Source organism: Carassius auratus, unplaced genomic scaffold (genome assembly GCF_003368295.1).
Source record: "Carassius auratus strain Wakin unplaced genomic scaffold, ASM336829v1 scaf_tig00013183, whole genome shotgun sequence".
Taxonomy (NCBI): domain Eukaryota; kingdom Metazoa; phylum Chordata; class Actinopteri; order Cypriniformes; family Cyprinidae; genus Carassius; species Carassius auratus.
The window spans coordinates 2,788-26,036 of record NW_020524375.1 but is presented as its reverse complement, the minus strand read 5'-3'; the positions used below and the strand labels follow the sequence as shown (position 1 = coordinate 26,036).

Here is a 23,249-nt window from a genome sequence, read left to right as displayed (position 1 = left end):
TACAAGTATTCCTCAGCCTTTAGTGTACCATTAACTGTGACCACATTTTTGTGAGGTTTTCAACTGCCCACTAGCCACAGGCTGCTTCTTGCCCCTACTGCCTTTCTCTTCTACTTTTGAAGGTTTTTGTTTCTAAACATATTCCCATATATTTGCATCGCTTAATGTGGTGCAGAAGCTATCACACAAACTTTAGTTCTCGTGTTGTGTCAGAGGAAGCTGACCCATCTGGAAACACTGCATGAGTTGCTCATTGCGAACAGATCACATGCCCTTGAGCCTTAATAGCACACTTTTCCAAGAGCTAAATGGGTAAGATACAAATAAAAAAATCTGTCTTGATATTTTATTGTAAACTATTTTGCCAGTATTTCAGAAATTAAAAGTAGTAAGCCTCTTAAAAACGCAAGTGTTTCTCTCTTTATTAGCACTTAGCATAGCTCACTACAAACAAGTTTTGACAGTGTATGTCTTGTGCTCAAAAGCTTATGCACAGACTGGTGTTATGAATCATATAATTGTGTAAATCTTTTTCTCTGAGCTTTTTTCCCTCAGGACTCTGACGCTAACCACAAGGCATTCTTTAAAAAGCAGAGAGCTGCGTTCAACTCGATGGTAAATGCAAATCATCGGTGCATTTATCTGCTGTTTTTTAGTTGCTGGTATGCTTCAGACAGCTTGATATTTTTAGAGGAGGCCACACTGATCAAAATAGCACAAGGGGTTTGATAAGAAGGTACATGGCAGAAAAGCATGCTTAGTCCCAACAGATCAGTTATATTGTTATCTAAACTGTTCTGTCAGCCATGTTTAGCGAGCTGTCTCTGTGTTTATCCTCTGACGGGTCATACAGGTTAGTGTGACTAAGCCAGGTGCTGCTATGTTCTGTGTCTATGAGTGTCCTTACTTGATGCATTACTTCCATGGCCAGTGTTTGTTTAAAAAAAAAAACTAAAGATCTTGGTAGAAACATGCACATGGCAGAAGAAGGTGGAGTTTTTTCTGTTTGTGGCCACCTCAGTGTGTCTGATTCGAAGTATGTACTGACTGTGTCTATTTGCTTAAATTCAAATTCTGCACACAGGACTTTATGTATTTGGGATAGTGTGATTAGGGCTTTGAATAAGCTATTCTAAAACCTTATGTCCATAAAGCAAAATAATATTAAAAGGCGTATGTCCTTACAGCAGTATAAAAGCACTCTGTGAACTGAATGAGAGAGATGACAGTGCTTAATTGTTTGGGTGACCGGGGAGGGCTCACGCTGAGGTTAGGGGTCATTAACGGTTCGACAAAGATACAAATTTCTTACTGTGACACTCCCTTCACAGAGAACTGTGTAATAATTTGTGTGTGTGTGTGTACAGTGTTTCTCAGTGATCTTCTGTTTATAAGGGCCACACCCCTTCTGACATCATTTTCTATAATTTATTCCTAGCATTTTACAAAGTTGTGTGATGCTATCATTGTAAAACAGTTTCCTTTTGTGCTCCACTGAAAGAAAAAGGAACTCATTCACGTTGGGAACCACATGAAGGTGAGTTTTTTGGATGAACAGTGCTTTAAGTATTGCACCGTTTACTATTAACATTTGAAATGTTTTATCATGTGGGTGGTTTTTTAATCCACGTGTGTGTTTAGAAGTAATCATGCTATTTAAATCACTAAGTTAAGGGTCCAATCTGTCAGTAAGCACTTCTCATTTTGAGGTCTGTTTCTTTAAGAGAAGAGGGAGGAGGAGTGTGTCCAGGCTCTGATTTTTGAACGCCTCTTTTTTTCAAACAGAAATTCCTCTCTCAAGAGTTTGGCATTTCCTCTGAGCTCACACACTGAGAGCCCGCTCTCCTGTTTCACACAGTGCTCACTTGCGACAAAAGGGGGGATTTTCAAACATCCTGAATGAGAGGAATCCTCTTGCCTCGGCACACGCCGCATCTGCAAGGAAACTTCACAGCAGTTTTTACTCGAGAGGACGGAAAAAACATCAGCTTGGTCTTGTTTTCAGCATCTGGGCGAGTGGTTCAACATGGGCTAGCCCCAACTTTTCCCATAGAGCTGTAGTGGACTGGCAGAGAACAAGGAGAAGGAGCATGAGTGTTTACACTCTCAACCTCAGGTTGTTCTGGCCGCTGGTCACTTGCATCCTCACTGCTCTGCTCCTATTGCATCAGTACATCTTCAGAGCAGCCGAGGACCAGGGGAATGACTGCGCTGACCAGGGACCCGGCGCTGTCACGCTCTTCAAGTACATCCTAGCTTTTATCTTATGTTACTTCTTCATAAAGTACTGCTCAACTCAACCTGGTACTGCTAGGAGGGGCTTCCACAAAGTCCCGGAGGTCCACGGAAAATCAGGAGTCTCCAAGAGAGAGCTACTGGACGATCACTACGAGAGGCATGTGCGTCTTTCTCCACATGTGCTGGGCCACAGCAAAGCCCATGTTGCCAAGCTGGTGAGTGAACTTGTCAGAGTGGGTCGCACCGATGTCCCGCCAGAGTCTTCTCTGGCCTTCCGGGGTGACTTCATTCAAATGGGCAGCTCTTATGAGGAGCACAAGGTGGGCTCACCTGACTGCTTTGACATCCTTGTGCCTCTGAGGGCACCTCGTGGGCTAAAACTGGAGGCTGGTGTTTGCACTGGCAAGCCAGGGGGGGCACCGCATTGCACGCTAAACACACCTCGCAAGGCGGAGTGGACACGCCGTCACAAGGCCTTCATGGACATGTTCATGCACTTGAACACGGCTCAAAGTGTCTATAGAATGAACCCAGATTCCGTCCAGCGCTGGTTTTACACAGCCACCCAGCGCTGCCTCGCTGCCGTCCGTTACCCATTTGAGCAGCGCTGCTCCCTCAGCCTGTCTCTCAGCGAGGAGCAGCAGGTGCTCCTCCGCCTGACCCCTCGCTCCGATTACGTCTGCTGCCACATCTCCATGGGCATTCGCCTGATCCCAGCCTTTCCTCTCGGCGATGGCGCCTTCTTGGTAGCATCCCGGCAGGGTCAGCGAGGAGAAGACCTATGGACTGTGTATTTTCCCAGACAGGAGCAGAGACTGCTGGCTTGGCTAAAAGGTAGACTGCCCCCAACTCTTGTCATCTGAAGTGCCTTCAGCTCCTTAAAGAGGTTCGTAATCTCAGTGGGGAGACTCTAGACCACCAGTCTGGAATTGAGTGGGGAGGAGTGCTCTCGTCCTATGCTTTGAAGACCGCCTGGCTTCGTCTGCTGCTCAGTACACCCCCTGAATCCTGGGAGGAGTGCAACCTTGTGGACCGGCTGGATGATCTTCTTCGCAGTCTGAGGGAGAGCCTACAGTCTCGGGCTCTCTGCCATTTACTCCTAGGAGGAGTTAATGGGTTTCTGCCAGACTCTGTTGTTCTGCCTAAACTGGTCAAAGAGACGGTACCCGCCAACCTGTGGGCAGAATTCAGTGACGTCACCCTCGATATGGTCTCCGCCCGACTGGCCTACTCCTGGAACCACCTCCCTCGCCTAATTCGCCTCGGCGACCACAGAGGAGCAGCCTTGGCAGAGGTGTCCGCTGCAAATATATTGATGCAGAGTAAAGGTTAACTATAAATGGTATTGCTGAACACAAACAGATGTTGGTCACTACATCTTATAGTTGCTTGTTTTCAGTAACTGAAATATTTTTATGCATCTGACTTTAAAAATTCAATGAACTTAAGTGGGGGATTTTTTCCCCCAGAGGTAGTAGTCAAAGACAAGAATGTAAATAGTAGTACTCAGTAGGTACAGCAATATTTTAAATCAAATCGGTCTTTTTACTGTACAAATCAGTATTATACTGTAATTGCAGGACGTACTTTAAAAACCAAGCTCATTCGAATTTCAGTTCATGTTGATTTTCTACTCATGCAAATTTATTTCTAGAGAATCTGATATGTTAAAACTTGCTTTTTAAAAGAACAGTAACTCTTTTATACAGTCAGTTCTCTCCAGGCGTAGGTTTGGAGATCAAACTTGGAGACTTGTGTTGACTCAGGGTGACCATGATGTCACGGTTCTAGGGTAGTGAGTTGTCAAAACAGCATAAACACCAAAGCTTTTCCACACCCACACAGTATTAGTAATGCCAGCCTAAACAGACGAACATCCTGTTTTGCAGGGAAGAACTGCAGTGTGAACACTGTAAAAATGTCTTCTGCAGAGGCAGTTTGATTAAGCAATGTAAAATTGATAGCCTGATCATTGCAAAACGCCTTACAACCCTAAATATATCCTTTATTGTGAACAAATAAATTAGTAATGTTGTTTCATAGCTGTAGTAATTCCAGTATTGCTTAAGCATTCCATCAATGAGTGAAATTATAACTGGTGCTGTAGTTCACCTCAGTTCATTACCTTAAGGCACTGATGGCATGCCCTTTTTCTTCACTTTATCTGACTTGTCTAAAGTGACCCGAACATGCGTGCACATGATCTTCTCCCTCAGAGACAAGCCTCTACAGTCTGTCCCTATGGAGACACGCTACCTCAGTCCAGGGTCATTTATTCATGCTGTAGCTTTAGTTTCAATGGCTGATTGCATTGCGTTTACTTTCACGAAGGAAGTAGAGATCTATACTGATCTCTTGCAGGTAGTGAGTGCCACGGGGTTAGTTTGTTATTCCCTTTCCTGTTCATACCTCATCCATAATCATGTTCTCGTTCATGGTCACGTTTGTCAGACATATGTTAGTTTCATCAGCTTCAGAGGGAAATGATTGTGGTACCAAATCAAAAGACTTTGAGGCTTATATTTGTCTGTCATCTGAAAGCAGAACAGAAAATGAAATAAGGAAATGAAACAGGGCACGCTCTGAAAAAGATGCTTAAATGTAGTCCAAAACAAGCGATATAAAATACAGAGTAACTAATGTTGAATGTATTTGTATATTAATGTATATGTCATTTAATGTATATTTGGTACTGTATGTGAATGTAAGTTGATTGTAAAGCACATTGTACTTGATGTACATAATAGAGAAAACAATATATAAATAGTAGATATAATTTATACATGTATTTTAATACATGAATTGAAATAAATATCTATATTTTGGACTGCACAGTTTTGTTGAATATTTGCTTACTGTAAGACCTGAAACTATTTTTGACAGAGTAAATAAAATATGGAAACAGAACCAAAATCCTGCACGTCATGTCAGCAATTTATCATTTTACTTGCCGTATATTTTTCTATAAACATGTGGTGTGATTGTCTTCATTTAAATGAAATATGGTTTAGGTAGCTACAAAATATATCTTCTAAAAAAATGTTTAGATGACTTAATTTTTCTCAGTGCATTTTAATGTACTTTACTGTATTTTAATGTTTTATTTTTCATAATATTAAACTCCAAACATCTGTTATGCACTCAGACACAGTCAAGGTAATTATCTTCTGTATAGTCTTGTTTTCACAGTGTTTATTCTCAGTTGAGTATAATGTTTAGAGCAATGTGGCTCATTGTAAATTATAGTGTGGCCTAAAATTGGTGCTCTCTGACATAAGGATATCATCTCATCCATTCTAATTATCATTTAAATTATGCATTTGCTTAAAGATTTGATTTGTTGGCAAAGCAGATTGCAGCTGTAGTCATGGACGCATGATTGGATGCAATGTGTGTGCCACAAGAGGTCAGTATGTGTTTGGGGGACAAGTAGGGAATAAAAAGATCATAATTCTGCTTTTTAAACGATCTCACAGTATACAAAGTATGTCTTTTTTTATAGCCCTCTTATAGCCTGTATGGCCCTCTAATAATGATTTCAAATGTGACAGATGTGTTGGATATAGGTGGGCCGTATACATTCTTTATGAACCCAGTCGTTTGGAACTTGAAGTGTATATATTGCACCTAGATTTTCACCCAACATTTCTGTAATCATTTACCTCATATGCTTCATGTTCAACCTGAACGCTCAAATGACTTACAATAGAGGGGGATATTAGCAATTCATCACAGATCCAACAATATACCTGCGTCTGTGCAGCTCCAAAATAGACACAAAAAAGCATTATATTTTCCAAGCTTTCTGAAGTCAAATGATATCTGTGGATATAAAATATAGCAGAAAGATGCCTGATATAACAGCAGAGGTCACTGTAAGTCCATCAGACAAGCCTTTCAACAGATTCTCAAGAACAAGAAACAAATAAAACGCCTGAATTCACACATTTTCTCAAACTAAGTATAGTTCAAATCTATTAACATATTTACTGATACATTGCTGGAGATTTACTGATATAAAAATTACACTTCGACTTTATTTGGAGTAGGGCTGCTACTAGTGCACAATGTATATTTCTTAAAATTAAGCCTAAAATGTGTTTTAATGTCACTTGATGAGGATTGTGTGATCTTATACTAGTTCCACTTTAGCACAATCAAATAGTTGGACTTCATCACAACTTCTGCAGAATTAAAGTCCATTAAGCACAAAATTTGTTGTTCCAATTTAGCAGACTTTAAGTATACCAGTTTAGTATACCAAACATAATGGGGCATTTTTATTTAGTACATATAAAATGTATTCTTTTTAGGTATAGGTAGCATGAAATAAATGTATTTCAAATACATTATAATGAATTTATTTTTCACTAGGGATTATTTACAGTACTCTTCTATTTAAACATCTTACTTTTTTCTTGCCCATGTTACTTTTTGGCTTCTTTAGTTAGTTTGTAAATAATTAATCTGTTCCATGCACATTTATTTTTGTACCAAATGTATGAACTAGAATTTTTGTCTCTTTTGCTCACAAAGGCAGCATTTATTTGATCATGAATGAGTAAAACCAATAGTATTGTGAAATATTAATGCAATTTCAAGGACCTGTTTCTATTTGAACATTTTTTTTCTTTAATGTAATTTATTCCTGTGATGCAAAGATGAATTTTCAGCATCAAGTCTTCAGTGTCACATGATCCTTCAAAAATTATTCAGATATGCTGATTTGCTGCTCAACATTTCTTAAAAAAAAGAAATCCTATTATAACCAGTGCTTAAAGCAATTGTCCTTCTTTTTTTTAATTAAAAACATTAAATTCAAATTCTTTGGTGAATAGATTGCTCAAAAGCTTAAAATAGCATTTATTTGTAAAATAACTATTTTGTTTCCTAACTGTATAAAGCTATTAATTTATTTTAAAAAAAATAACTTTTGAAGTGTAGTGTATGTTTTATAGCCGCTGTAGTTCAGTCCAACACTCTGTGAAATTTCAGGACGTGCTCCACACGTCTAGTGAGCGAGGCCTTTCAGCAACAGGTCATGTGCTCCTGCCGTTTCCAAGGAAACTTAAAGTTCCTTGTGATCTAGCCACTCAGGTTACAATGCTGCACCACAAATGACCATCCTGTCATATACAGATAACACAAGTCACAGGCTCTCCGAACACAACCAGGTTTTAAAGCCAGCAGCACGTCAGCGTACCTCAGTCAGAGCAGCAGCAGGTGGCCACACAGACCCCAGCTTTCACCATCAGCCTCTCCACTCGCTCCGCCGTGAAGGGAACAACAAGTGTTTGCAGCCTGCGAGGTGCTGTAAAACAGACTGGAGGAGGCGGGGAGGGATGCACATAACAGATTTGATATCCATCAGTGCTTCTGCAAACCTGGATGAGTCACTGGTTTTTGAAAGAAGCACGGGGCAGGAGGGGGAAGGAGGGGAGGAGGGCTCTGCTCTCTCCAGGGAGAGGAGAGGAGAGGAGAGAGAGCTGGCTGTCTTGTGTGTCATTCGTGGGGACTAAGAGAGGGAGATTAGGAGCATCTGGGTGGGTGGGATTGAAGATGATGGGGAGGAAGAGGAGATAGATAGAGAGATCGGCTGATAGAGAGGGAGAGGGGGTTTGTGTGTTGTTTTGATTTCGGCTCATCATCACTCCTGAAGTAAGGACGGATGGAGGAACCAAGTCCACAGAGACCTGAATTCATTTCTCGATTCACATCTACAGATTCTCTCTCTCTCTCTCTCTCTCTCTCTCTCTCTCTTTTGTTGAGTAAACCTGGATCCAGAGAGTGGCATGTTGCTCTGGATGGGAAGTGAGACAGTGAGGCGAGAGTAAGAGGAGGATGGCGTACACACAGGTGAGTCCCATCACACACTCTGTCCCATCCGGATCTTTCTGGATTACACTTCTCATCTGCAGATTTGTCTTCTTTCTGACAATTGTCCTTAATCTGATTCTGAATCTTTCTTGTCATGATTGTTTCCGGTCAAGGCCTAAAACCGTTTCAGCTGTATTTGTATTATTTGTGTGTATTTATTCACTTTAATGTCTTATTATTTATGAAATTTAAGGATGAGATGATTTCATATTCAAACTAGGTCTGTGGAAACTGTTCTACGTGAGTTCAAAAAGAAATGGCCACTGATTTCTGTGGTGTCCAGGATATTGTACAGATTTACAGAGTCTTTTAACAGAATTAGCAAATTTCATCTAAGGCTAATGAGTAAATCTAAAACTAATATTTTCAACGACAACAGACATTCAGACAGACTCACTCATTTATTTGTATTTTTGTCTACAGTGTGCATGCAGTTTGTTTTTGACGTTTAAGCTCTGTTGTGGTGTATTTGTGTGTCTGAACGCTGTGTTGTGATTCATGGTATGGGGAGAGCAGTTGCTGGACCAGTGGGACCTGTAGGGACAGTCGCCCCCCTTCATCTCTGTGACCCTATTGAGTCATCTGTGCCTGAGCCAGCGGCAGCAAGGTGCGGAGCGCCAGGGGCTCGTATCACTGTTGCCATGGTTACAGCCACAGCTAATTGCTTAGAAAACACTGGGCTGCTGATGAGGAGCGAGAGAGAGAGAGAGAGAGAGAGCTGGAGCAGGGAGTGGGGGACTGGAGAGAAATCCACCTGTAGATGTTCACAAGTGTTGAGAGGAAGGGGTAAATAACTGGACGGTCGGGGGATGAGTCAGATGTGTTGCTCTTATAAAATTCTCTGTGTTTTGGACCCTGTCCTGTATAATCTGACCAGTGGTGGTGGCTATTTCTATAACTATTCTTTTTTATTTACAGAACAGTTAGCATGTGACTTAGCAGCATATATTACTGTTAAAAGGTTGCGGGGGGGGGGGGGGGTAAAATGTTTAATGTTTTTTAAAGAGGTCTCATACGCTCATCAAGGCTGCATTTATTTCAGGAAAAAATAAATACAGTAAAATTACAATTTCAAATAACTTTTATAATTTTATATATTAAAAAAAAAAAAAAAAGATTTTACTCACCCCCAAACATTTTAACTTTATTGTATGTCTTAGAAACATTAGCACGAGAAAAATAAAACGTTTAATATTGTTCTTTTTAAAATAAAATTATGCAGAAGATTTCTAACAGGTTTCATTGACGCTAATTATTAAAATGTTGTATTTTTTATATGAGTACACAAAAGTGAAAGATCAGTGAAGACACCTGCTCACTCACTAAATATTGTTTTGTCTTTCCTGGACGTGACCTCGACCCTCTGCTGCACTCCACCAGCTGGAACCCATCAATGAGGTATGGACAGAAAATGTATTAATTCAATCTCCTGTTATATCGTATCTGTTCATTAATGCAGATTTGGTGGGGTGGGGGGGGGTTGTGTTTACAAAATCAGAGTTGTATCTTGACCTTTTCCCTTTGAGCTGAATTTGTATTTTTGATCATCAGCATCCTGTTTCAAGTCATTCATTATTCAACCAACTTTGTGTTCTTCTGCCTCTTTGGAGTCAGTCAGTCTAAATCAAAGAAAGCAAGCTGTGTTGTAAAATGACTAATATGTCTTTCATAAAGGACCTCTATCTAAACATCTGGCCTCAGTTCTGGTCTAGCTAATAACGGTCACACTGAGTGACTAAAGCATGCTTGTCCCGCCCAACTTCCTGTTTTATTTGAAAACATATCACCATGGTAAAGAAAATTGTGTTTGCATTACTGTTCAAAATTGTTTTCTTTTTTTTTTCTTTTTTTTTTTTTTGCATATGTTTTTGAAAGAAGTCACTTATGCTCACAAAGGTTGCATTTATTTGATCAAAAATACATTAAAACATTATTATTGTGAAATATTGTAACTAATGTAATATATTCTGTAATGACAGAGATGACTTTTCAGAATAATTACTCCAGTCTTCAGTGTCACATGATCCTTCAGAAATCACACTGATATACTTACTTGCTGCTCAACATCGTTGAAAACACTGCTTTAGATTTTTATTGAACTGTGAGCCATTTTTTCAGGACTCTTTGCTGAATAGCAAGTTATTTTTGAATGACGAATCTGTTGTACCATTTTGAATCAGTTTAATGCATCCATGCCGAATAAAAGTATTATTTTCCTAAAAAAAAAAAAAAAATGGTGGTGTATATATCTAATTAAATCATAGATTTTCGGTGTATCAGCACTGACTTGTTTAGTTTACTTCAAAGTCCCTCTAGAATAGTCTCACTAAAGATGTAAGAATCTCTCTGGGGCTTGTGCTACATTTAGACTTTTTGGCTTCAAGCTGCAGTTGAGTAGAGAATTACAAAAAAGCACAGATCATTCATTACCATTTCTATCACCATATGTATAGTCTGCATCTGGTGCAGGTCAGTCAGTCGTCTTTGTGTCCCTCTGTGGTCTTGTTCTCAGGGTCTTCTCTCCAGACTGTCTGACTTCCTGTTGTGTCGCTGGTCGTGCCGCTCCTGTTGGCAGTGGTGCTGGGAGTGCAGCTGCTGTCAGCCCACTGATGAGGAGGTGGAGATTCTGGGGCCTTTTCCAGCTCAGACTCCATCATGGCTGTGAGTACACACCCGTACAACCCACAAACAATGCTCACACTCCACAAATAAGCCAGAACTATTTATCATTCATCTCATCTGTCTACTCTCTCATCATTACAGTCTGGCTCAAATTGAGACAGACTGAGATTGAATACACAGTGTCTCAAGACAACCCCAAAGGTATCATTTGTCAAAATCACATTGTTGATGATGGATGGTGCGTTCTGGTTATGTTTGGCATGCAATACTAGCCTCCTGCTTATTGAATAATTCACAGTATGAACTATTTTTTATGACTATGCTATACTATACAATATACTATACAGGTTTAGGGTTGGTAATATTTTAAGCCTCTTGTGCTTCACTGCATTTCATTGATTGAAAAAGCAGTGTATTGTAATGTATTTTAAAATGTAAACTATTCCTGTGATGGCAAATCATCAGTGTCACATGAATGTAGAACATGAAAAAAGTTCAAAAGAAGCATCATTCAAAATATTAATATTTTGTAACACTATAAATATCTTTATCACTTTTGAACAATTTAATGCAAATTAATAAGTACATTTAGGTTGCATTTTCATTCACTTTTTGTGTAAAAAAAAAAGAAGAAAAAAAAGAAGATGACATTCCAATTAAATAATAAATGAAGAAAGTGAATGTTCAGTATCAGTATGCATGCAGAAGTATTCTATATATTCTGTATTATATATATATATATATATACGCCTACTGAGTGTAAGCATCTTCGACTACTTAAAGTTTTAATTACTGTTGACAAAGTGGTAAATTATGTATCTCTAGTTTTAGTCATTGGTTTTGCGGGCTAATGGAAGTGGTATTGATGCCACAGATGGCTTTCCTGAGACGTTCTAGGAAACTGTGTTTCTATTCTCTGTTACTCAAGCTCTTAATGGCTGGGGTGTGGAGCTATTTGTGTTCCCATGCAGGAAAAGCAAGGGTAATATGATTTAAATGGAGACGTGATTCATATATTAGCAGGGATAATTTGTTATTTGAATGCAAGCAGTCACCACAGGCTGTCAAGCTTTTCTTTTTTTAAGCATCCTTTTAATGACATCATTCAATGACTTTTACCAGGACTAAACCAAGGTGGCCATAGATGTCTGTTTTTCCATTTTGCAATATTCATAATCAACCATCAGCAGTTTCCTGTTGTGAAATGTCATTCGCACTTGTTTAAAGACTGGAGTCGATGTGGTCACCAGAGACTAATGACTTGTGCTGGTTTGACTGAGATCATGCTGGGTGGGAATTGAATGCTTGTTTAAAACCAAAACCAGGGACCAAATGGCTAGATTAGTTGCAAGACTTTTGATTATGAGCTTCCAGTAACAATGCAACCATAGTGTTCATTTCATAACATATTGGAGATGCAAGGGCTGCATGTTTAACAGAACAGAACATGTTCTTCCAGACTGTGATTGTACAGTCATGACATATCCCTCACTCTATAAGTCCGGCCACTCTCGTTGCCTCGGATCACTCCTAAGGCCATTTGCTTTAGAATCGTCCGTAGCCATGACAACTATCTCCCACTGCGCTGTAGTCATGGACACAAAGGGTCCTTGATGATCCCCAAGGGATGACTCGGATCAGGCCTGCACAAAGATATCCCGCGCAGAATATTTACCTCTGTGGTTGCATGGAAAACAATCAGATTTGAACAGGATGTTGCAACAAATATTACAGAATATTGGGCAATAATGTGATTGCACATTCATTAAGAAGTGGATTCAGTCACAGAGTCAGATCTGCACAGCAGATCTGAGTGCTGGATCGTAAGATGTTTTTTACTGTTGTTTTTCAGTTCATGTCAAATGGTTCTATGTTTTAGCCTAAAGTATAGACTATGATTTATTTGTCTGCTTTTATTTATTATCAGGCCACGTTGGTCAAGAAATCCTGCTTCTTGTCATATTTTAGCAGTGTATGAATTAATAGTTTTGCTATGCAGAAGTTTGTTCCGCCTTCCAAATGTGGTATATTTGCAGCAGTTTGGGGTCACTAAGATTTTATTTTATTTTTTTATTTTATTTTTTTAGAGAGGATGCATTGAATTGGTTAAAAATTACAGTTAAAAATACAGTTGTTGTAACTAAATATTTCTATTTCAAATCAATTCTGTTCTTTTCAACTTTCTATTCCCGTTTTGTAGACTGAAATCTGAGTTCAAATCTTTATTTTTTAGAAACATTTGGACTCGACCTGAAGTCTTAAATGAGCTGGTGTTGACTAGTCATAAAAATATGGTCTTGACCTCAACTTGAGATGGACTTGTACAAAGTCTGGAATGTACAAACTCAACGCTGTTCTATATATCAAACAATCCTTAAAAAAAAAGAAATTATGCAGCACAACTGTTTTTAACATTGATAATAAAAGGAAACGTTTTGAAATGATTTCTGAAGGATCATGTGACACTGAAGAATGGTATAATGACAATTCAGCTCAACCGTCATAGGAATAATTATTTTTATATATTAAATAGTAAATAGTAGTAATTTCACAATATGTTTTTACAGTATTTCTGGTCAGATAAATGCAGCCTTGGCAAACATAAGAATCATCTTTTAAAAACACTCATACCCAAAATGTTTGAACAAATAATAATATAAATGTTAACATATGTTGGCATTTTCAACAGGGAATGTGTCAGTGCTACTATGAAGGCTTAACAAACTCATATTTTCCAGTGTCAATGAATGCAATGAGGAGAAAGGTACAGATTCTCACACCGTGGCCGAGAACCACGATTCACCTACTCAAACTGACCCCAGTACAAACTGCAGGCTGCCCTCCTCAGAAACGTCCCGATCCACATTCACCCTGGCAGGCCAGCTCTCCAGTGAGTCTAGACTCAACTCTCAGTTTATACAAAATAGAAAGACTGCTTGAATTTCACCTAATGGCTCTCCCATTTTGCAGGTCTGAACGCCCGACGGCCAAGCTCCCCCATGGTGGATGTAAAGCCGATTGAATTTTGGGCTATGGGACCCCGGAAGGAAGTGGTGCAGCCCCTGCGTAAGCCCCCGACACCGCCAGATGACTACTTCCACAAACTGGAGCCCCGTCTGTATTCTCTAGACTCCTGCAGCGATGATGTTGACTCTCTGACGGATGAGGAGATCCAGGGGCGCTACCAACTGGGCATGCTGCACTTCAGCACACAGTACGACCTCATCAACGCTCACCTCATCGTGCGGGTCATCGAGGCCCGGGACCTGCCCCCTCCCGTAACATGCGATGGTGCTCGCCAAGACATGGCCCGCTCCAACCCCTACGTGAAGATGAGCCTACTGCCCGACCACAAGAACTCCAGGCAGACCGGCGTTAAACGCAAGACCCAGAACCCGTTTTTTGAAGAGCGCTTCACTTTTGAGGTCCCCTTCCTGGAGGCACAGAGACGCACCCTACTGCTCTCCGTGGTGGACTTTGACAAGTTTTCACGCCACTGCGTCATCGGGAAAGTGTCTCTTCCTCTTAGTGAGGTTGATCTAGTGAAGGGAGGACACTGGTGGAAGGCCCTGGTGCCCAGCTCTCAGGTATTACCTCTCGCCCGAGTCACATTATTTCTTTTTCAGTCAATGTAGGTGTGGTGCCTGCTCAATAACTGAGAAGTTAGGTCACAAAGAATTAAATGAGGAAATTTGGTAAAATGTGAAATCATTGTAGCCATACTTCAGAATGTCCTGCCTTATAAGTATGCACACCACAGTACTCCTAAATATTTCTTGCCCTAGCTCTGTTTAGGATGTGTTATTAAATGCACAGTCATGCTCAGCTACATATTAACCTACAATATTGTTCAAATCACAATAAAAAAAGACCCTTATGACTGGTTTTGTGGTCCAAAAACTTGAAAACTTGTGATTTACTGCTCAAGAAACATTTCTTATTATTATCAATTAAAAACAGTTGCTTAATATTTTTGTAATCAATTTAACAATTTTTTCAGGATTCTTTGAAGACTAGAAAGTTCAAAAGAACAGCGTTTATTAGAAATAGGAATGTTTTGTAACATTATGAAAGTTTTTACTGACCCTTTTAATTTAATGAATCATTGCTAAATCATTGCTAAATAAAAGCACTCAGTTAATAAAAAATTATAATAAATACAACAACAACAAAAAGAAATGACCCCAAACATTTCAATGGGATTGTATTTGTCTGTTCCAAATTATATTATTAATATTAGTCAAAACCAGATACTTTTTCATGCTGAAATGTTCTCATTGTTGAGCTTTAGTTGCAATCTTTGACACTTAAAAAGATGCAGAAAGTGTTAATTTCCTGACATCATTATCAAGAAACTGATTTCTCTATCTGTTTTTCAGAATGAGGTTGAGCTTGGTGAGCTTCTTCTGTCCTTAAACTACCTGCCCAGTGCTGGCAGGTTAAATGTGGACATCATCCGAGCAAAGCAGCTGCTGCAGACGGACATGTGCCAAGGCTCAGGTAAATGCATTTGAGTGTTTTCCACATTCAACTCTCTTCAATGTCAGAGGAAATATACCAGAGCTTCAGTGACTAGAGAAATCTATGCAAGTATTGTCAAAGTATAGTGATGGAATAACTTGCTTTGTCTCTGAGAAAACTTTCCTTTTATGCTGACATCACTTTGGCCACACACCCCATGTGATAAAGTTAACCAAAAGTCAAATATTTAATCTTTGTTTTAGCTAATTCGCTATTGGTCTTGCTCCATTTTGGTATGTAACCTAATTAGTTCCTAATGGATAAAATCCAGCCCTGCCCAGATTTCCCCCCACGGAGTATCCTGTTTCCCTGAGATATCTGCTACATTACAAGAACTCATGTTAACTTCAACCCAGCTGTTTCTTCTCTGTATCCAGATCCTTTTGTTAAGGTGCAGTTGGTGACAGGCCTTAAGTTGATGAAGACTAAGAAAACGTCCTGTATGAGGGGCACCATCGACCCCTGCTACAACGAGTCCTTTAGCTTCCGTGTACCTCAAGAGGAACTGTGTGAAGTCAGTCTTGTGTTCACAGGTATTGTTACAAGTCTTTTCAACATCGATGATAAAAAAGACATTTCTTGAGCAGCATATTATAATTATTTCTGAAGTATCACATGATAATGAAGCCTCGAGTAACTAAAAATTACATTTTTAAAAATATATTAAAATAAAAAAAACAGTTCATTTGTAATAATATTTCACAATAAGTTTGTACTGTATTTTTTCTCAAATAAATGTAGCCATGGTGAGCATAAAAGACTTCTCTAAAAACATTTTTTTGATTTTAAATCATACCAACCCCATAACTTTTGAAAGCTATTTAGTGTGATACTATTCTTGATTATTTAATGACACTAAACATCAGCCTATTCTTAACAGTTGAAATTGTCTTGTTGGATACCTAAAGGTGAAAAGCCACATCTCCAGGGTAGAGCATGCCAGTTTTTACCCAGGTGACATGTAGCAATTCCTCACAATTAGTGTAATCTAGCTTGTGACCCAGGGCTGCCATGGGGCACCTCATTAAGGTTCATCTAAATTCCAATAGGATTTATTCAATCACAGATGCTGCCAGTCACAAGCTGACCCGGACAGTTGCCCATGCAGAGATTGCATGCACTGGTACACACTGACATTTAATATTTGCTCTCGTCACCCAGGTGCAGCCATGCACTGTGATTGCACAGGGCTGATGGTGAATGGCCTGCGCTCACAACCTGCCATTTGAGACAGTACAGAGCAGTAAGCCCAGCCCAACGTGTAGTTAATGCTGGTTTACTCAGGTTTAATCAGTGCTAAGTCAACAGTGATGTTTACAGACAGGTGTATCTCATGCTAAAGGGTGAGCATGTGTTGACCAGCCCCAGTTGTAGCATCCAGGGCTGCCTGCCCAGCGCTTCTCTCTGATGTTTCAGACTACAAAGCCCTGCTTGGCCTCTGTCTCTCACTCCTGGTCTGTTTGATGAGACTCTCTCTCTCTCTTTGTATCCCTTTCTCTTCTTTAGCGCATAGTTTTATTTCTTTGCAATTCCTAGTGTCATTTTTCACAAGTATCACTTTAACTGAAGGATCCCGCTGACAGAGCAGGTAATGGGAATGTAATGATAGTGTAATGTCCATAAGCAGTGAGTGGAAACAGATCTTCTGGCTCTGTTTAACATGAATCCCAACATGCACATTGGAAGGGGTCAGAATTGTGCCCATAATCAAAGGTGGAGTGCTTTGACTAGTGGTTTGTTTATTTTCTAATGTGTTTACACAGACTTTTTATTAAAGTACCCGAGCAGCATAAATGTATTTGCCTGAGTATACTGCATATAGTACAAACATTCAGTGTCGTAGACTTACGTAATTTGATTTTAGTTTAGTTACCTTTCTAATAATAGAAAATAAATAAATAATAAAGACTACATTAATTATTGTTTTATTGTAATAAGTAATATTATTAAAACATAACACAAATATCCAGTGTTTTTTTTTAAATAATGTAATGTTATATTACTTTAGTTAACATTCTAATAATAACAATGTATTATTCGTTTGTAACAGCAAAATAACATTTTAGTAGTAGTAGTATATTAATTGTATAATATGTATAATATAGATTTATTATTAGAATGCTCACTAGCGTAATATCTGATCACATTATTTAAAAACTGCATGTTTGTTTTATTTTAATAATATTACCCTAAATTAATAAATGTAGACTTTATTATTAATATCATTATTATTATTACAACTAATTACAACTTTAAATCAAGTAATCAGATATTAGTTTAATTAAAATTATAATAATAAAATTATAATAGTAACAATAACTACAATAATATGAACACTACATTCATAATTTGTATTTTATTTTGTTTTATTATTCTTTTTTATATAATACTAAGATTCAGTGTTTTAGAATAAAGTAATCAGACATGATGGTGTTTAGGTCAGCATCCCAGCATAATTCATGTTGGTTATGTTTTGAGCTGGAGATTTCCCTTAACTGAACTTTTCAAATGCGCTTCCTTTGAAACATGATTGTGCTTTTGGAGTAGGAGACGTTCTTGCATTATGAGATAACCCTTGATGCCTTCGCTCAGTGTTTGTCATTCTAAAGCAGCAGGAATGATCTGTACCTCATCACAGTTGTGGTTTTATCAAGTATGAAGGGCCCCGAGCAGCACAGTTCCCTCAGGACCGGTGATGTGATCAGCTCAACAGTGCAGTGCATGGGTCTGCACCAAACACACACCACGCCTGTTCCTCTGCTTCCAGCTCGTGATGTCTTCCAACTGACATGGATTTTGCAATGCATGAAGACAGATGAATATGATTTAACAAACTCTTTTATTTGAGTTGTATGGTTATACATAGAAGAAAGTTTAATATCGGATGAGATTAGTGAGATTATTTGAATTTTTTCCTGCTGGACAGAAATAGTCAAGAGAAAAAGTCAAACATGAATATTCTGCCGTCATGTATTCACCAGTGTTGGGTATAGTTACTTTGGAAAGTAGTTAGTTAGGTTACAACGTTACCATCAATTAAAAGTAATCAGTTATGATACATCGTTACCTATTCATAAAAGTAACGCGTTAGAGTACTCATGCGTTACCAAAAATTAAAAGCCGTTTGCAGCGGCTCACACATGACAGACACAGCCCCCGGCCCCTTTAAATGCACCTAGAAGTCGTGACTCCTGACAATGAATAACGTCAATCATCCAACTAAATTATCACCGCGCGATAACAATAACAGGAAAGACAGTCAGCAATAGGCTATTCCACATGGCGTTTTATTTATTTATCACAGAACATATTATTAATCAAAATTCGCACCTAACGTAACCAAGTATGCTTACTTGTAAACACAACCTTAAACAGGCTTGCAGATTTAAATCCATTTAAAAATGATGAACAACCAGCCAGCCAATGATCTAACAGAAATTAACAGCTGCCTGTCAAACAAAAATGATAACAAACCGAATTAAATCCTTCACTGCCACACAGGCAAATGACAAATCGCTTAATAGCCGAACTAATTATTATTAAAGTGTCACTCACAGTCACAAGCCTAAATTCGCTTTAACACAGTCCTCTTACATTTACTCTTCAAAGTAGTGATTAAAACGTAGCGTTAAATTTGAGGTAGAATTTTTGGCGGTCGACGGAAGCTTTTCACCAAAGCAGAGTGTGCATTTTACCGTTATGTTCTTTTGTTTTTCGTTGACAAATTGAAAATAATGTGCATACTTCCATAAACCAAACGCTGTCCTCTCTGCTATCTTGCCGGGAGTTCGAAAAAAAAAAAAACCCACACCCACACACACACAGGGTCAGGCGCAGGGCACAGACGTATCACAGCCATTGACTTTACGATCACAGAGCTTCGGCTCCGCTGATACATCCGCAGGTGGCACAGTAGACCTAGGCCTACTGTCTGACAAAAAGCAGGCTGCAGTCGGGATTTTCCTTTCCTTAAAATAACGGATTACTTTTTTAAAAAAAATAACGAAGTTACTGATTACTTACGCACGAAACTAACGCGTTAAGTTACACATTTCAGGAAAAAAGTAATTAGAGTACTCTAACGCGTTACTTTGTAACGCGTTACCCACAACACTGGTATTCACCCTCATGTTTTTCCAAACACGTTTGACTTTCGATAAATTTTTGGATGGCATGCTGATTGCTCATTTCCGTGCAGTTACATTGAAGGGGGTCTGGTTTTTTTTTAAACTTAAAATAGGATGCAAAGCCAGGGTTATTGTAGTTACTGAAAAATAAAAGCATAAAATTGCTCTCTCATTATGCAAAATAAAATAAATGCTACCTGAAACAAACCATATCTTAAAAAAAATAAAACTTTATTAAGCTAATTGGACGAATTTCTCAGTTTCAGTTAGATTAACCTGATGTTCTAAAATCTAAAATAACTAAAACTGAAAAACATATTAAAAGCTATAAAGGCTAAAAAATTATAATGATGAAACGTGCAACAAATTACTAAAACTTGAACTAAAAGTAAAATTAGAAAATATAAAAAGAAAATCATATTCAAAATATTAATAAACACTGCATTAGTATCTCAGTGACACTAAATAACACTGGCAAAAGCACATCATAAAAGTATCATAAATTGCATTATTTTTTGCAATGAAATTTTTCAACTTCCGATTGAGGCTGCAAATTCGCATGACACGTCCTTGTTGACTCTTCCAGTTTGACCAACCGGCTAGATCAGAAAATGGAGAAGAGCATTATGCAATGTTTTTTCAATTGAGCAAATGACTCAAAAAATGTATTGTGTTATCGCTCTACATTACTCTCAGGATGAGTAATCTAAAGCAATAATGTGATTTGAATATCCGCTTCACTTTTGGTGTGCATCAGAGGCATAAGGGGATGTAGGGTATGCAGGTGCATATGAGCCCGGGCAAATTAGGGGACCGCCAAGTGAGGGCTTTTGATTAAAATGAGGGAACAAATTTTTAATTACTAACCATTAGTTAACCATGGTATTTGAAGTAAATCTGTGGTTAATCAATTCACCGAAAAGCCATGGAATGTGACAGGTTACTACACTTTTACTACAATTAAACCATGGTTAATTTAATTATTGGGGGCTGGTATGCTACAAATAATGAATGGACTTGGAAACATGAAATATTATTTTCAAGCATTTATACCTTTACTAAAACATCTTGTGAATTGTCACAGCATGTTATTTACCACAGAAAAGACAACAATAAGTGAAGTTAACGGAATTTGACCCCACTTTAACCTATAACATTTGGCAGGCCATACGATTTTTATTTTATTTTTATTTTTTTGCATGTGGGCCCCGAGGCTGACTTGCTATGCCACTGGTATGCACACATTATTAGACTATGTGAAATGTGATGTTCTTCACATTACACATATTCACATTTTTGTCTCTCAAAAGAACATCTGCTGATCCAGTCTGAAGGTTCTCAAAGCAGTTCTCCACTATAAATAGGAGTGTCTCCCTTCCTCTTTATGTGGTTTAACACACACTTTGAGTTCCTATAGTGATGAGGAAAGGAGAGGCTGAGATAAATACTGCTCTCGCTCCTGTAGGCAGTAATAACAGCTTTAGCTGTAAACTTTAGCCACAGCAGGGTGAAGGAGTCCTTGGCATGCAGTAGGATAAACGGCTTGTGGAGAGCTGATGTTGCTTGTTGACGGCGTATCACCAGCTCTGGTCTGCAGCTGAAGTCGAGATGCTGCGAGATCCTTGTCTGGAGTGCGGCTGCATCATTGACTGCCACCTCTGGGCTTTGTGACAATATTATTTGTGCTTCCTGCTATTTTCCCAGCACTCCACCGCCAGTTACAGGAAAGAGGGGAAAATCACAGAGAAGAAAAGTCTTCAATCTTGTTTATGAGCAATGATGAAATTAACAAGGCCTCATACTCTGACCTGACTCCATTAACAAAATTGGACTGAGGCAGAGAAAAACAGATTGACATGAATATTGAGACAAAGAAAAGAGAGGACACATTTGTGTTACTATTATTGTTGTATGATTGATTTCCTCTTACAGTTTTTGTTAATACTTTGAATTCAATTTTATTTTTGTATACTATATTTATATTTTAGTTAAAGTTTTAAGAATTGTGTTTTGTCATATATATATATATATATATATATATATATATATATATATATATATATATATATATATATTATATATATATATATATAGTTTTTATTTTAGTGTTTACTTAATATCATTTTAATTATTTTAACATTTTTTAATAATTTTAAATATCATATTTCAGTTTATTTCAAGTTTTTTTTTTTATGGCCTTTTTTTCCTATGTAAAAGTGGTCTTAAAATAGTGAATAGAGAGGGAAAAGCGTAATTAATTTACAATTCATAATATTGAAACTGCAAGCAACCATCATTGCTAATAAAACGTTTTTTATTAACTTTATTTATACATTACAGTTTTAAAGCAGCTTTACAGTAACAAACAGAAGAATCATGATTCAGTAATGCAAACCTAATTCAACTCTGCTTTAAAGCAGCTCTAAAAAGACAGCTGAAATCAGCTCATTGTTGATTCAGTTTGGTTCAATAATTGTGTAAAGATCATCAATTATGGAATGACTTTAATTCATCTATAAATCAGCTCTGATGATAACAGACTGTCTGGTTTTAACATTGATATTTATGTTTTTCTTCTTAGTTTATGGGCATAACATGAAGAGCAGCAATGATTTTGTTGGTCGCATTGTCATCGGCCAGTTCTCCAGCGGCCCGCCGGAAACCACCCATTGGCGCCGGCTCCTGGGCTCTCAGCGCACCCCGGTGGAACAGTGGCACAGCCTGCGCTCCCGTGCCGAATGTGACCGCGTCTCTCCGGCTTCCCTCGAGGTCACATAATACTGACACAGGACAGTCACTGCAGGTGGGAGAGAGATCTGTGGAGAAGAACTTTCACCTAACACTTAAAACACAAACATCTAGGAGTTTCCCGGTGTATTATGTATAATTTTTATTGGTATGAAACATAAACTAATAGATCTATTCTCTGTAGAATAGTGGGCTCTGTCTTGGTGTTATCTGTGTTCACTCTCCCTACCATTATTATAACGGGAGATGAAGACCGTAGAAAAGACCTCCGAGAGTTTTTTCTGTTTATGGCGATGAGCAGAAGCCTGCTGTCCATGTTTTCTTTTATCACATTGATACTATCTTACATGGGAGCTCAATAGTCTCATCATCATCTGATCCTCGGCTGCGTTCTGGCTGAGGCTCAGGCAGTTGAGACCGTACCTAACCACTGGCTTGGTCTGCAGTGTTTTAATAATCATATTGTTTCTTTTTTCAGATTTCAATATGATTGCAGTTCTTGAAGTAGTTGGAAATCTGTGGGAAACACAGTTGGTCATTTTTATCGCCTGGTTTGAATGTTTCAAGTACGATTTTACACCAAAGCTTGGTTTGATTGTGTTTTGTGACCTGTATCACTGTTCTTCATGCACATATTGATCTTTGATTGTGTTTGTCAGTCTGCGTTTGGTAAATGTTTGCACTTATGGCAGCTGAGGTCTACAGAAACCCTAAAAGGCCATGCATTATTTTATTTTTATATTTTTGAAAGATTTTTTATTTTTGTTGTTGTTGATTTTTCTGTATCTTGTTACTCATGTCATCTCTCAAACATCACAACATTTTGGTGTCAGGATTTTTTTTTCTTCTTCTTCTTCTTTTTTTAAAGAAATTAGTATGTTTTATTCAGCAAAGATGCATTCAGTTCCTTAAAAAACATTTATTTCTATTTTTTTAAATGCTGTTCTTTTAAAATGTGCATTGTTCATCGGGGGGACATTTCTAAAGGATCATGTGACTGAAAATTCATCTTTGAAACACATGAATAAATAACATTTTAAAATATATTCAAATAGAAAACTTTAATTATAAATATATTTCACAATATTACTGTTTTTAATGTATTTTTGAGAAAAT

At 38.2% G+C, this 23,249-nt stretch overlaps 2 protein-coding genes across 3 annotated transcripts; both read left to right on the top strand.

Moving 5' to 3' along the window:
- The first annotated feature begins 1,449 nt into the window (after nucleotides 1-1,449).
- Nucleotides 1,450-3,660, top strand: LOC113073892 (inositol 1,4,5-trisphosphate receptor-interacting protein-like 2). Its single transcript, XM_026246639.1, is given in 4 exon segments — nucleotides 1,450-1,537; nucleotides 1,786-3,081; nucleotides 3,084-3,503; nucleotides 3,506-3,660. Coding segments are annotated over 3 exon segments (1,470 nt in total). The 5' UTR covers nucleotides 1,450-1,537; nucleotides 1,786-2,090; the 3' UTR covers nucleotides 3,565-3,660.
- Nucleotides 3,661-7,832: 4,172 nt separating this feature from the next.
- On the top strand, nucleotides 7,833-23,017 carry LOC113073890 (synaptotagmin-17-like). 2 transcript variants are annotated; one of them, XM_026246638.1, is made up of 9 exons: nucleotides 7,833-8,094; nucleotides 9,496-9,513; nucleotides 10,628-10,776; nucleotides 13,476-13,627; nucleotides 13,708-14,324; nucleotides 15,117-15,237; nucleotides 15,636-15,791; nucleotides 21,967-22,188; nucleotides 22,612-23,017. In XM_026246638.1, the coding sequence occupies exons 1-8, from the start codon at nucleotides 8,080-8,082 to the stop codon at nucleotides 22,161-22,163; spliced, it is 1,425 nt and encodes a 474-aa protein (XP_026102423.1). In that variant the 5' UTR covers nucleotides 7,833-8,079; the 3' UTR covers nucleotides 22,164-22,188; nucleotides 22,612-23,017. The 2 variants fall into 2 exon arrangements, with proteins under 2 accessions (XP_026102423.1, XP_026102422.1); XM_026246637.1 differs by having other exon boundaries at nucleotides 21,967-23,017.
- The last annotated feature ends 232 nt before the right edge of the window (nucleotides 23,018-23,249 follow it).

Bases quoted from the DNA above. Each gene is read 5' to 3' on its own strand.
- LOC113073890 (XM_026246638.1), top strand. The intron at 10,777-13,475 runs GTGAGTACACAC...CATATTTTCCAG, and splicing joins GCTCAGACTCCATCATGGCT to TGTCAATGAATGCAATGAGG. The intron at 15,792-21,966 runs GTATTGTTACAA...TTTTCTTCTTAG, and splicing joins AGTCAGTCTTGTGTTCACAG to TTTATGGGCATAACATGAAG.